The sequence below is a fragment of the Mixophyes fleayi genome, chromosome 7 (assembly GCF_038048845.1).
Source record: "Mixophyes fleayi isolate aMixFle1 chromosome 7, aMixFle1.hap1, whole genome shotgun sequence".
In the NCBI taxonomy this organism is placed as follows: domain Eukaryota; kingdom Metazoa; phylum Chordata; class Amphibia; order Anura; family Limnodynastidae; genus Mixophyes; species Mixophyes fleayi.
The window spans coordinates 102,904,134-102,918,061 of NC_134408.1; the positions used below are offsets into that span (position 1 = coordinate 102,904,134).

The window sequence follows — 13,928 nt, forward strand, 5'->3', positions numbered from 1 at the left end:
TGAAGTGTGACAGTATGACCTGCCCAAAAAACTGCTTTGTAGCTGTGTGATAGATTCCTCTTCAGATTTTTATTACTGGGACTTTTCCTGCAATTGTTTTCATTCACTTATTCCTGCAACATGTCTGAATTACAAATCATTGAGCTACCTCAGCTACAGACTCTACAAGCAGATATAATTTTATTACGATCTCAGCTGACTCGGTTTTCTGCCTTACTTATGAACCTATTTAGGACATACTTGCTAAATTTTCCTCGTTGGCTTCAGGGAGATACCGGGGGAGGTGGGCCTACGGGGCAGGGCTTGACAAATCGCATCATTTTGGCCTGCCCCCTAAACGATTGCCACAATTTTGGCCAATTACAGCAGGTGTGGGGCTAAGATGACCCGATATTTATGTCGTTAAGCCCCCCCGCCACTTATCTTTTGTGTGGCTGAGAACCGGGAGGTTGCCCTGCTCTCCCGGAAGGTCTTCCAGAAATGCAGGAGTCTCCCGGACATTCCGTGAGAGTAGGCAGCTATGCGTTAAAGAAAAGCAGCTAATGAATCTCTAGAGAATGCATGGACATAGGACACAATTTCTGAACTGTGTCATCATGCCACAGATGGCGAAGCCAACCACATCTTGTACTGGCTCAGCATCAGGGAGAATGCCAGACTCTTCAGGGAGTGATGGATATCAACCTTATTTCAGGGAGTCTCCCTGACATTCAGGGAGAGTTGGCAATGTGATTAAAAAGACTGTCAGATTTTGTTTCTCACAATTCAAATACTCTTGATTTGCCTCAACCAACCGTCTCTGATTCTGAATCAGTGCAAACATCATCTTTTAAAAATGCTTTTACAAATTTACTGTTTACCAAGAACTATGATGTAACAAACTCCAAGTTCACAGGTGGTGCACGCCCCCATCCTACCGAAGAAGATCGGCGTCGCAGGAGAACTAATACATTTTCTCCCTACTGTGCCATTAATATACCCCACAACTACACACTAAAGTGTGCAGTTGTGGGGTCCTCACATCGCCGCTTTATATGCACACGCCACTATGTCGCTCTTTTAACTGACGTCAATATGAAGTGCCGGCCAGCTTTGTCAACGGAACTTGTAGCTGTCAGCATGCAGCTCTCTTCGCAAATCTGCTTTGTCGTTTTGCAGGTAAGTCTCTATTATATTCTTGTTGTGTTTACAGTTATTGGTTTTTTTTTTGTAGTTCTCATCTCTAAGGCCGTTCCTATGCTGTATCTGACTTTGTGGAATGTAATAATGTAATAATGCTGTTTGAATAAGTAATTAATATCAGGCACTCCCTCATCTCACTTCATTGTAACACCAAACATCCATTAATTTAAACATAATCTGTCTGCTGCCATAAGCCTTTCATATACACAAACACAGAAATACACACAGACACACACACACATACACACACACACAGAGACTTACTTACACACACACACACACACACACACACACACTTACTTCCCCACACACACACTTACTTTCACACACACTTACTTTCACACATACTAACCTCATCTTGTCTCCAACATCTTTCTTCTGTGAATTGGGGCAGTGTGGGTAGGGGGCGTGTCTAAGCTCTGATAGTGACTGCTTGATGTCGCTCAGTCAATTGGAGCACAGCAGAGGTTATCGAGGAATTCCTGCTTGAGCAGGAATCTCCTCAGTATTAGAGAGGTGCAGGTTGCTCCTTCACTTGCACAGGTCCTTAGTGCACGGTTCCCGCCCCGCACCATCAAAAAGGGGGCTTTGCCATTCGGCAGGGGGGGGCCTCCAGGGACTAACCTGGTACTCCGGCTGCCCAGTCCGACCCTGCCCACACACACACACACACAAAATCTACAAGACTTACTGGTCATAGTTTGCAGTGTCTCTCAGGAGGCATCCAACCACCTCCCCAGGACTGAGAGAGAGAGGAAACTGCCTAGAAGCCTTTTATCAGTGCCTTGCAGGTCCAACTCCTGATTATCAGCATTTGCACAAGTAATTTTGTAATTTATTTACTGTAAAATTCTGAACTTCTTGGTTGCTTTTTACACCTTACTCCCCCTTAAATATTTTCTTCTCACATGAAGGAAGATTTTCTAACTAAAAATTACTAAACAAAAGATAAAGGCTACAGATTGTAATAAACAAAGCAGCATAGTTCTATAGAATGAATGAACATTCTCCAGCACTGCAGTCTATGCAGTGAAAAAAAGGCAATGCACACCCTTTTTTTGAAAATAAAGCTCAAATGTCTTTTGTTAAGGAGTTCCATACCAGCTTAAAGCGATGTATATAAATAGGAGTGTGTGCTGCTGTAATTCAGAGATCCAGGATTCGCACTAGAGTCAAAATGGGAAAGGTACTGTAAATTGAGCAATCATAACTGTATTTAACTTATTTGCTTATTAACATTATTCCAAATGAAAATAAGAAATAAGAAAATATTAAATAATAATTTCAAGCACATTTTAAGTGAACAATTGATGGTTTACTAAAACATGTTATAATTTTGAATTAATGTGTCATATAACTGCTTGCTCATTAACTTTAGTTGAAAACTAGTCGGATGCCTGATTCTATTTGTAATTGTCAGCCTTTGTGTATTGAGCTTATCACATTAAAATTAGAAAAATAAACTATGTTTCGAGAATGTAGGACATAGGGCATTTTATACTGTAGTGGAGAAGTTGACAAAGAAACTGTTAATTATTAAATGCATATTAATACATATTAAATGGTACTGACATATTAGTCTAGATATGGTTTACAAATTAAAAGTAATATCTTTCAGTTAACATTGTCCATGATTATTAATAGTGCACTTTATTAAAATGATCACAAATGTAAAATATTAGTTAACAGATACACCTATGTTAGTCATAAAACCTGTATTCTGTCAGTATTCTGGGTATCTACACTTTGTAAATTACATTTTATGAGGTATGGATTCTATTTTATCAGATCATCTTCTATGAGGACAAGAATTTCCAGGGTCGCTCCTATGAGTGCAATTCTGACAATATAAATCTCCACGACCATTTCAGCCGCTGCAACTCCATCAAAGTGGAAAATGGAAACTGGATGCTGTATGAACATACAAACAATCAGGGATATCAATATTTTTTAAAGAAAGGAGAATATCCTGATTTCCACCACTGGATGGGATTCAATGACTCCATCAACTCTTGCCATATTATTCCTCAGGTATGTAGTCACCTTGATATTGAGGAAAATATATAACTGTTATCTACAGCAGATATGCTAAAAAAGAGTAAAAAAGTAAGATAACTCTTGTAAATGATTAATGGTTTGATTAATAGTATACTTCCTTGTACTTTATTCTTGTCTACAAATTTACTAGAAGTTATTAGTACACAATAGATTTCTAAAGCAAAGCTCACTGGAACCCACTGTGAACGATATGCTGATCCATATTTGGGTTTTGACCCATGAAAATCTGATGTAAACAATGACACTTGTTTACTCATGCAATAATCCTTATAAAATATTGCATAACATGTTCTCATGTGCACTGCTTTAAGTTTGAGTGACAGTATTTATATATAATACTAGCTGAAGTAACTGGGATTTAAAAGTTATTAAGTTATCAATGAGTTGATTTTTAAACATTTTAAAACTAGTTAGCAGCTAAAAGGTCATCCAAATCCATCCAGTGGAAGGTCCAAAACAGGATAACTTTGTCAAAGTTCTGCCCAGCGTACCCAACGGGAAATCCGACTGGGACCCCAAACACTCCATTAGGCATCCCAGACAAATTGCCACCCCTCTGTGAAGTTTTCATCCAATTCCATCCAGTGAAAGGACCAGAACAGGCTTCCTGGGTCAAAGTTCTGCCCAGCATATACCATCGGGAGGTCTCACCGGGACTCCAAACACTCCATTAGACATCCCAGACCAATTGCTACCCCTCTGTGAAGTTTTCATCCAAATCCATTCAGTGAAGGGCCAGAACAGACTGCCTGGGTCAATGTTCTGCCCAGCATACACCAATGGGAGGTCTGACTGAAATATCAACCCCCTAGAATGTCTTCTGTTATCCAATGTTAAAGTCCAAATCCATCCAGTGGAAGGCTCAGAACAGACTCCCTACCCAACATACAGCAACCGGAGGTACGACTGGCACCTTAACCCCCCTAAAACCTGGCCAGGATCCTAATGGACCACTTTGCATTGGTTTTATCCCAATCAGTGCAGGGGTGTCTGAATGCAGAACTGGACAGACAAACAAACAAACAGACCAATGATTTTTACATATAAGAATGTAAGACTTTTTCCATGCTCTTAATTGCCTATACTGCCCCAATGGCCACTGAGGAGACAATATGACACAAACAGGATATATTAGATTGATTCTACTCCCATTAGGGCGTAGACATTTATTTAGTATTGAGACCATCCCATCTATCCCCTGATATCCTGATATTATTAAAATGTGAACATAATTGTTTGTAATGCTATGCACTATTGTTATACCCATTCAATAAAATATGATCATTAATATTATTTCCCTTTAATGTCCTATAGTTTATTACTACTGATAATCAAAACAGATAAATACTGTAGAATGTATAGTAATAAATAATAATAAAGAGATGTCAGTCCTCTAAAAATCCGTCTCCCCAAAAAAGAAGCAGGATCTTGCATGTGATCAGATGGCCATCAAAAAAAGATGTGGAAACTGTCAGCAGGAAAGGAAACTTAATCCATTTCTGAAATTACAGGAATTAAATATATAAATTATTAATAAGGTTAATATTGTCACTTGTTTCCTTTAGCACCGTGGCACTTTCCGTATTAGAATCTATGAGAAGGAAGACTTCAGGGGACACACGGTGGAGTTTACTGAAGATTGCCACCAGGTTTATGAAGAATTTAATTACCATGACATCTATTCATGCAATGTGCTTGAGGGACACTGGATCTTTTATGAATTGCCCAATTATAAAGGACGTCAGTATTACCTGAGACTTGGAGAGTACAGGAAATACAATGACTGGGGTGCTTTGACTCCAAGAGTTGGTTCCTTCAGAAGAGCTTAAGATCTGTAAATTCATACAGTAATACTTTTCTGTGAAAAAAATGATTTTTTTTCTCATTTTGCAACTCAATAAAACGTCCTGACAATAAATGTGACTCTTTTGATTTATAAAAAAAAAAAATCCAACTATAAGCACTTGGTTAATATTTTATTACAAGCATAATACATGTGTATATAAATAGAATAAATTGACATTTATTTTTAGTCATTGTTGTTTTATGCAGAGGCATAAGTCAAGGCTATTGACCAGTGGCTTATATAGTGTCGATTATTGCAAGTACAAAACATATGGATGCTTCTAGTTTACAAAATATATAGACTAAGAGCAAATGAAACATATATTGTTTGTTGGATTAAAATCAAAATTTTACAGAATTTCATAAAACAAAATAAAACATCAGACATGTCCTAAACTCAGTGGACCACTATGAAAAGGCATTTTATAATATTCACAAATATGTATTTTCATTGCTTACATGAACTACATATGTCTGAAATACTATCAGTGTTGGATTGAGGTATGAAGGGTCCACCAGTAGGGGCCAATGTAGTAGTGTGTCATTCAAGGGGTGTGGCCAGCTACTAGAGGTGACATGTTCTGCCCACAGACGACACTGCAAATAAGGTCATTCTATGATATCATATTCATAAAAATGCCATCCTAACTTGTTTGGAATGAAAAGTAAGAGGGGTAAAGGGTGAAAGAGACGCACAAATGGGGAGAAAGAAAGGACAGACACACAAAATGCAGAGACACCTAAACAGAAAGAGGGGACAATGAGAGAAGGGTGGGGAGACAAAGGTGTACATACACAATTAAAGACAGAGGCACACATGGGGAGAAAGAAGGAGAGAGACAGGCATAGACAGGGGAAGGAGAGAGACAGGTATAAACAGGGAAAGGAGAGAGACAGGCACAGACAGACGAAGGAGAGAGACTGCCACAGACAGGCTTTGGCTGCCACCATAAGCTTGACATCAAAACATGAAATGTTGAGTCTGGACTTTCTTCTCTATTCTCTTCACTTCTCTAGTTTCTTCGCAGATTCCACCATATTGTTTTTCTGATGTTTTCTTTTCTCCCCTGGCTGAATGCTTCACACATCAAGCAGTCTGATTTAGACTGTGATCTTATCTTCTTCTTGTCACCTAAAGAAAGTTTATGTTTTGATCTATCATCTCATATCCCTGCATTCTGTTAACATCAGTTTGTTTATGCGGGACATTTTTATAGAAATTGCATATGATGTACCTGTTTAAAGTATAAGCGCCACAGCTATTTACTGTATTTATATATCTGATCTAACATACATACATAGATAGGTTGTATGCAAGTTTATAGTGGCAGCTAAACACCAGTCAGCGCAGACATAACCATAATTTTATACATTGTTAATTAGCCTGCTGTACTAATTGCTCAGACACTCACTCGCCATGCAAATGCTGATTTAAAACTCTGCATAATGCTTTACCTGCCATTATTAGCATGAAGAGTTGAAATTGGATTTGGACTGGACCTTTTCCTGCTCTCTAATTTCAAGGATTTTACAAGGTCTCAAACACTGCACTTCTGCACATTACTACTCTCTATTCAACTCTTCTTCCACCACTATTGCATTCAACTCACTTCTACATTCCTGCTGTTCAGGGATGTGCTTCCACATGGCATTAACCACTATACCTGCTAACACAATTGTGCACTTCTGCACTGTTATTTGTGTCCTGATCAGTACTCATAGGTATTCTATGTGCTTTATTATTGCCTACTACAATCATTTTTGCCTGTTTCAAATGATTACTGTTGTCGGACTGATCACTGACTGGTCTGACCAATTTCTACTTAATGCTGTTGATTTACTACCTTCCACCTGCTCACCTCACTAACCTTCCCTGTTTACAATTTCTCGCCCTCCCCCTGTCCTACTCTCTACACTTCTCCCCACCCTGTACCTTCTCCTAATGCTAGCACATCCTCATTTTCATCCATATCTCTGCCTCACCTACACCGACTGTTTCTATCCCATATTCCAATTATCCATTGCCCTCATCCTCTCCCTCTTCCAAATCCTCATCTTTACTACTGGTGAAATCATTTGCAAGCTCAGGCCCTCTCTCATCCCTATTATCAGTCCCTCCACCCACCACAAATCCTTCCTCTCATTTTGCAGCAAAAACCTCTCATTCACCACACATCTGCAACCCCTCAAATCTCACTTCCATCCCCGCTCTCACCCACCTCCCTTTCGCTTGTGCACTCTAGAATTCTAGATTCATATACAAAAAACTCACACCCACCATTGGCACTTCCTCTTCCACTCCTTCTGACTCCAAGCCCTTACACAAACTTGGAAATTCCCCTTAGTCTCCACCTCCTTCATGCCACACTCCTATGGTGGCATCTCCTTCACCCACAATCCTCATACTGGTAAATGTCATTGTGGTGGTATAGGCATCCTTACGTATCCTGACTATATATAACATCCCCCCACCCAGCTCCCCCTCTTTCCTTCTCCTCCTTCGTTCACCCCATTCAGTTGTTATCTCCTCTTTACCAATGCATTGCTGTGGTCTTTTACCCCCCATTCCCCACTCCCACCAATTCCTTGACAGTTTTGCTGTTTGGATTTCCCACTTCCTCTCCACCAACTTACTCATTCTTTTTCTTTGGAATTTCAGCATCCCCCTATTAACACTATTGCTGACCTCATCTTCACCAACCTCTGTGACATCTCCTACTTCTCCAATTCCAGCATCTTTCCTTCTTTATCTTCCTACTTCCTGCCCCACCAACCCAAAGTAACAAATTAATGGCCTTGATCCTATCCTCTTCTGAAGCTCTTTGGAACCCCTACTTCATCCAATTCCTTCTTAGGCCTTCCCCAATGCTGTTGTCTCTCTTTATATCGCCTCACACTAATGCCCTTGATATTACAGTTCCAGTCACTCCTCTATATATCCATCAATCTAAATCCCAAACCTGGCACTCTCCACAGACTCATTCCCTCCTATAACTGTGTCTGTGATCCTCACTCTCCTCTCTTACTCTTCTGCCATAACCTGTCCCCTCGAGTCAATGTGCTCCAAACTCCCTCTCCCCCAATTTATCTAATCTGTTAGGACTAAATAACATGGCCGGACATGGTGTGTCTCTGATAATTACCCCAGGCAAGTGGTTCATTCCTGAGAGCTGCCAGCAACATGATAGCCATTCTCAAAAAGCCCTCTCTTGACGCTGACTCTCTTGACCATACCTCTCTCTCCAACTACTGCCCCATGTCTGTGCGAAATTTTGCATCAAAAATTCTTCAACAATTTGTCTTCAATTGTTTGACCCACTCTCTCTCCTCCCATTCTCTTATTGATCCTCTTCAATCAGGCTCCCCCCTCTTCACTTGGCCAAAACCACCCACACTAAAGTAATCAATTACCTATTTTTAGCAAAGTAATTTGGCCACTTCTCTCTTCTCATACTCCTCTCTGCTGCTTCTAACAATGTCAATCACTCTCCTGTTCTTCAAGTACTCCACTCATTTGCCTTAATGACACACACTGTCCTCTCCTGGTTCACCGCCATCTTAGGTTACTCCTTCAGTTTCACTACTTCTGAGCCTTGCTCACCTCCTCTTCTTCTCTCCATCAGTGCTCCTTGATGTTCTGTTCATGGCCTCTTTATCTACACCCCTCGAGTCAATGTGCTCCAAACTCCCTCTCCCCCAATTTATCTAATCTGTTAGGACTAAATAACATGGCCGGACGTGGTGTGTCTCTGATAATTACCCCAGGCAAGTGGTTTATTCCTGAGAGCTGCCAGCAACATGATAGCCATTCTCAAAAAGCCCTCTCTTGACACTGACTCTCTTGACCATACCTCTCTCTCCAACTACTGCCCCATGTCTGTGCGAAATTTTGCATCAAAAATTCTTCAACCAATTGTCTTCAATTGTTTGACCCACTTTCTCTCCTCCCATTCACTTATTGATCCTCTTCAATCAGACTCCCCCCTCTTCACTTGGCCAAAACCACCCACACTAGAGTAATCAATTACCTATTTTTAGCAAAGTAATTTGGCCACTTCTCTCTTCTCATACTCCTCTCTGCTGCTTCTAACAATGTCAATCACTCTCCTGTTCTTCAAGTACTCCACTCATTTGCCTTAATGACACACACTGTCCTCTCCTGGTTCACCGCCATCTTAGGTTACTCCTTCAGTTTCACTACTTCTGAGCCTTGCTCACCTCCTCTTCTTCTCTCCATCAGTGCTCCTTGATGTTCTGTTCATGGCCTCTTTATCTACACCCCTCGAGTCAATGTGCTCCAAACTCCCTCTCCCCCAATTTATCTAATCTGTTAGGACTAAATAACATGGCCGGACGTGGTGTGTCTCTGATAATTACCCCAGGCAAGTGGTTCATTCCTGAGAGCTGCCAGCAACATGATAGCCATTCTCAAAAAGCCCTCTCTTGACACTGACTCTCTTGACCATACCTCTCTCTCCAACTACTGCCCCATGTCTGTGCGAAATTTTGCATCAAAAATTCTTCAACCAATTGTCTTCAATTGTTTGACCCACTTTCTCTCCTCCCATTCACTTATTGATCCTCTTCAATCAGACTCCCCCCTCTTCACTTGGCCAAAACCACCCACACTAGAGTAATCAATTACCTATTTTTAGCAAAGTAATTTGGCCACTTCTCTCTTCTCATACTCCTCTCTGCTGCTTCTAACAATGTCAATCACTCTCCTGTTCTTCAAGTACTCCACTCATTTGCCTTAATGACACACACTGTCCTCTCCTGGTTCACCGCCATCTTAGGTTACTCCTTCAGTGTCACTACTTCTGAGCCTTGCTCACCTCCTCTTCTTCTCTCCATCAGTGCTCCTTGATGTTCTGTTCATGGCCTCTTTATCTACACCACATCTTTCTTTCCTCCCTTGACCTCTCTATCTCTTTCCTATCCTGTGTGTCCAACTACCTGGATGGCACAATGATTTCTCAATCTCAACATGTCTAAACCTGAGCTCAACATATTTCTCCCTACTAATGTCCCTCTTCCTTCCTCACAGTTGATAACATCACTTTGTCAACTGTTCACCACACATGCTGCCTCTGTGTTTATCTTGACTCTGCCCAGAACTTCACCTCTAACATACAGTCCCATTCAGTTCCTCTTGCAAACCTATCACCTCTTACACAATATTGCCAAAATGTACCACTTCTTCAATCAGGAAATTATTAAAACCCTGTTGAAGTTATTTTCTGTCCTCACTACTGTAACCTTTTCTTCCCCTCACATATCTCTCCCCCATAAAATCCATCCTGAAGGCTGTGGCAAGGCTAATATTCCTCTCGCTGCTCCTCATCTACTGCCGCACTCTGCAAATCCTTTCACTGTACTTCTCAATCACTCTGCTCCACCTTGGAATTTCACCTCTATCCCCCTATCATAAGGCTTCTCCCATGATTGTCCCATTCTATGAAACTTCTTTCCTTGCCTTACCAGACTCTCCCCCAACCTACAATACTTCAAGCGCTCTATCAAAACTCACCACTTAATGCTTGTAGACCCTACCCCCAGACTAGACCCTCAGATATATATTCATGCCAGCTTCATTCCTCATCCACCAAATCCACACATTTCCCTTATAATCACTGTCTAATTATCCTTGTCCTCTGTATTCTAAGTTTTTACATGCAGGGTCCTCTCTACCCTATTTCTCTCTACCACATATGACCCTGACATTATGTCTTATGCTGAATCTTATGCTGTTTGTTCACTCACACACATGTATATCGTACATGAATTCATACTTGCTGTTATTGCTAGCTAATGACTATCCATGCATGTGCTATTATGCTTAATTGCAGTTATGTATACGTTATCATGTGTATAGTATTTATGCTATTATGTTTATTGCATTCGTCTATATGTCATATCTAAGATTGTCCAGCACCATGGAATCTGAGATTCCTATATTAAATAAATTACCTTTTCATTCAGACAGTCTCTCTCTGTCTTAAGATAATTTAAATATTAATTACAATCTCATGTATTACTTGTGAAACCTAATATATATGTAAAAACTAGATTTGCACATATATTTATCATAAACACTGCCTCTTTTGTATTCACAAGTCATATTAAACACAGAAATAAGTAGGTTTCCACACTAGGAGAACATCTAGGTGTGGATAGTAGTGAACATAGCTTATGGGAACCAAGTTCTGATTAATATTCTGAGATAGACTAGAATCAATTTTCAATACTTAATAATAATAAGATAAGCATTATGTAAAAGGTTTACAGTAGTACAAAATTACATTATCATATATGTTATTAAATCCTTATTGTTTTAAGACTAAATATAATTTCTCTAATTGTAATATTTCTATTTAAGATTTACCTGTGATTAATTGACCAAAGATCTAGATGTCAACATTGCCTGAGAGAGAAAGACGCCATTTCACAAAACTCACAAGCTAACGTTGGCTGTGCCCAGTGGTGGATCCAGGGGGAGGCGATCGGGGCGAGGCAGCGGGGCAGCACACTGTCACTGCCGAGCGGACCTGCACAGTGTGCAGCCGCCGGCAGCCTTAGAAATTAGAAAGGGGGCGGGGCCTAAATTGCCCCCCCCTCAAATCGTCCGGGGTATAGCAATAGTCTGGATCCGCCCCTGGCTGTGCCTGTGTAATATCATATTTAAACGAATGTATTAATAAATGTATTTATTTATGCTTTAAGCAACTGGATCAGAAAATCATTTTTTTCCACTTTAGTGTACCTTATAAATAAATGACAATTATGATGATAATGACAGGGGATATGCAGACTCTTGCACAGATAGAGTAAGGAGAGAGACTGGCATTGATGGGACGGGCAGAGAGACAAACAGGGAAAGGGCAACTGAGAGATAAACAGGGAAAGGGCACTGAGTAAGATTAGCTTAATCTAAGTTTTCTTTAAGTAATAATTGGAGATGAGCAGTCAGATGATTCTAATATATATATATTTATTTTATTATAAGATGTAGCCCATACTAAGTGAAGCAGAACACTTAGGGTTACAAATGCCAATTGAACACATATTTTTAGTTAAGACATCTTTTATGGACAAATATTACTGATCATTGCCAAAAACACTAATTATCATTGACAAACCAAACCCCCTCTGGACTTGCGTCAAGGATGACTTTCAAAGCCTTTTCATCATTAATCTTCATTTAGTTGACATATCTTTGGCCTTTATTTTTGGACCTATCCTGTTATTTATTTCATTAAAAAGGTCACAGAAATGTATTAAACATGTTTCTGATCTCTGGTATATAGCATGTTTTTTTGTCTCTTGTGTTATGTATTATGTTTTTTCCTTGTTTTTCTCTAAGAATGCCACATACTCATTTCTCTTAAAAGTACAGATACATTTTTTGTTAATTATTACTTTCACAGCTCAGAGGGTGGAGGAGACAGTGCAAGGGCAGGAACAATGGCACACACAGGGGAAGGGGATAGAGAATGTCACAGACAGGAGTGAAGGCAAGAAAGTATGACACAGACAGGAGAGAGTGACACCTCATAGAAAAGTGACAGGAAGATTTGTCTCTGTAGTGAGCATGCCCTTCTCTCTGTGCAGGAAGGAAGAGGAGAGGTTCTCAGGCAGATGAGTAGAGGTGGGGTCAGACGGAGTGCAGCATATGTTGTGGCATTGGCTGAATCCTTACTCCCAAGAGATGAAGAGCTCCATCAATATGGCTCTGGCACAGAACTTAATAAAGCTGCACCACACCTAAGTAATTTCATTTTTAATATTTTATTTTAAACATAAAAAAATTAGCCATCATTGGGTAGAAAGCGGAGCCCTCAGGCAATAGGGACCACCATGGTTTTTCCCTGCATACTATTTACACAAACACACACAGTTATCAGCCATTTCACACTCTGAGGTGTCTGATCATGTAGGCATCAATAAAGAATGACAACATTTGCTCATCTTAAAAGTAATACATTTATTTTTAGTGAAATATCATCTATTCAGAACTACTATTGCTTAAAAAACTTCTGTGAATAATTCTTTTTGTGCTTTGAGGATTTTATTTAATATTTACATGAATATTATTTTGTATGGAGACAGTGTAGTAATCCATAGTGAACAATCAGTAAGTAAAGGAACAAAGTCCTTACAAAAAAAATCAGTTGAAAAAAACATATATTAAATACCTATATAAATCATAATACAAAGATAATTAAATACTTACATAGAATACAACACTTTTTAAAAAATATTTCACATTTTTTTGAAAAAATAAACAACCAAGTACAGAAATCTGTCATTCACACCGCCATAATATTGCAGCATGAATGATGTGTGAATATCCACACCAGAGATAATTTATGAAATGCAAAAAGTAAGAGCTGACTGCTTCTTTATTTGCTCAAATGCTTATAATTATCTGCAAAGTACATTTTCAGTAGAAGGGATTAAATACTTTGAAAAGACCGAAGATACGCTAAAAACATCTATGCAGACTATATTATAATTTTGTGGGAATTGGCGCTGATTCGAAGCTCAGTGATGTACTTGCTTTTTGCTGGGAATTACAATGGCTCTTTTTAGTGCATTGTCCGGCACCCTGGATTGCTTTGGGTCTCATAAAAGCTAAGTTTTTCTTAGTAGCAGTTGAGTGAAAAAACTGAAGGAGAAAACAATACCCTGTCACGTAACACTTGAGCTGTCATCTTGCTCACCATGAGCTACTTGCATCTCTTCAGATCTTGGTCAGTTGGAAATAAAGAGAAGACATAGCTCTTAAACCGAGGATCAAGCACAGGCCCCAAAATGTAGTGATCCGATCTCAAGATTTTGAT

The 13,928-nt window shown here is 39.7% G+C and overlaps 1 protein-coding gene across 1 annotated transcript; it reads left to right on the forward strand.

The window, feature by feature from the left end:
- Window positions 1-2,359: 2,359 nt before the first annotated feature.
- LOC142098533 (gamma-crystallin 1-like) lies at window positions 2,360-5,069 on the forward strand. The gene is made up of 3 exons (XM_075181370.1): window positions 2,360-2,368; window positions 2,971-3,213; window positions 4,806-5,069. The coding sequence occupies exons 1-3, from the start codon at window positions 2,360-2,362 to the stop codon at window positions 5,067-5,069; spliced, it is 516 nt and encodes a 171-aa protein (XP_075037471.1).
- The last annotated feature ends 8,859 nt before the right edge of the window (window positions 5,070-13,928 follow it).

Coding starts and splice junctions, on each gene's coding strand:
- LOC142098533 (XM_075181370.1), top strand. Junction 3,214..4,805: donor CTTGCCATATTATTCCTCAG/GTATGTAGTCAC, acceptor TGTTTCCTTTAG/CACCGTGGCACTTTCCGTAT.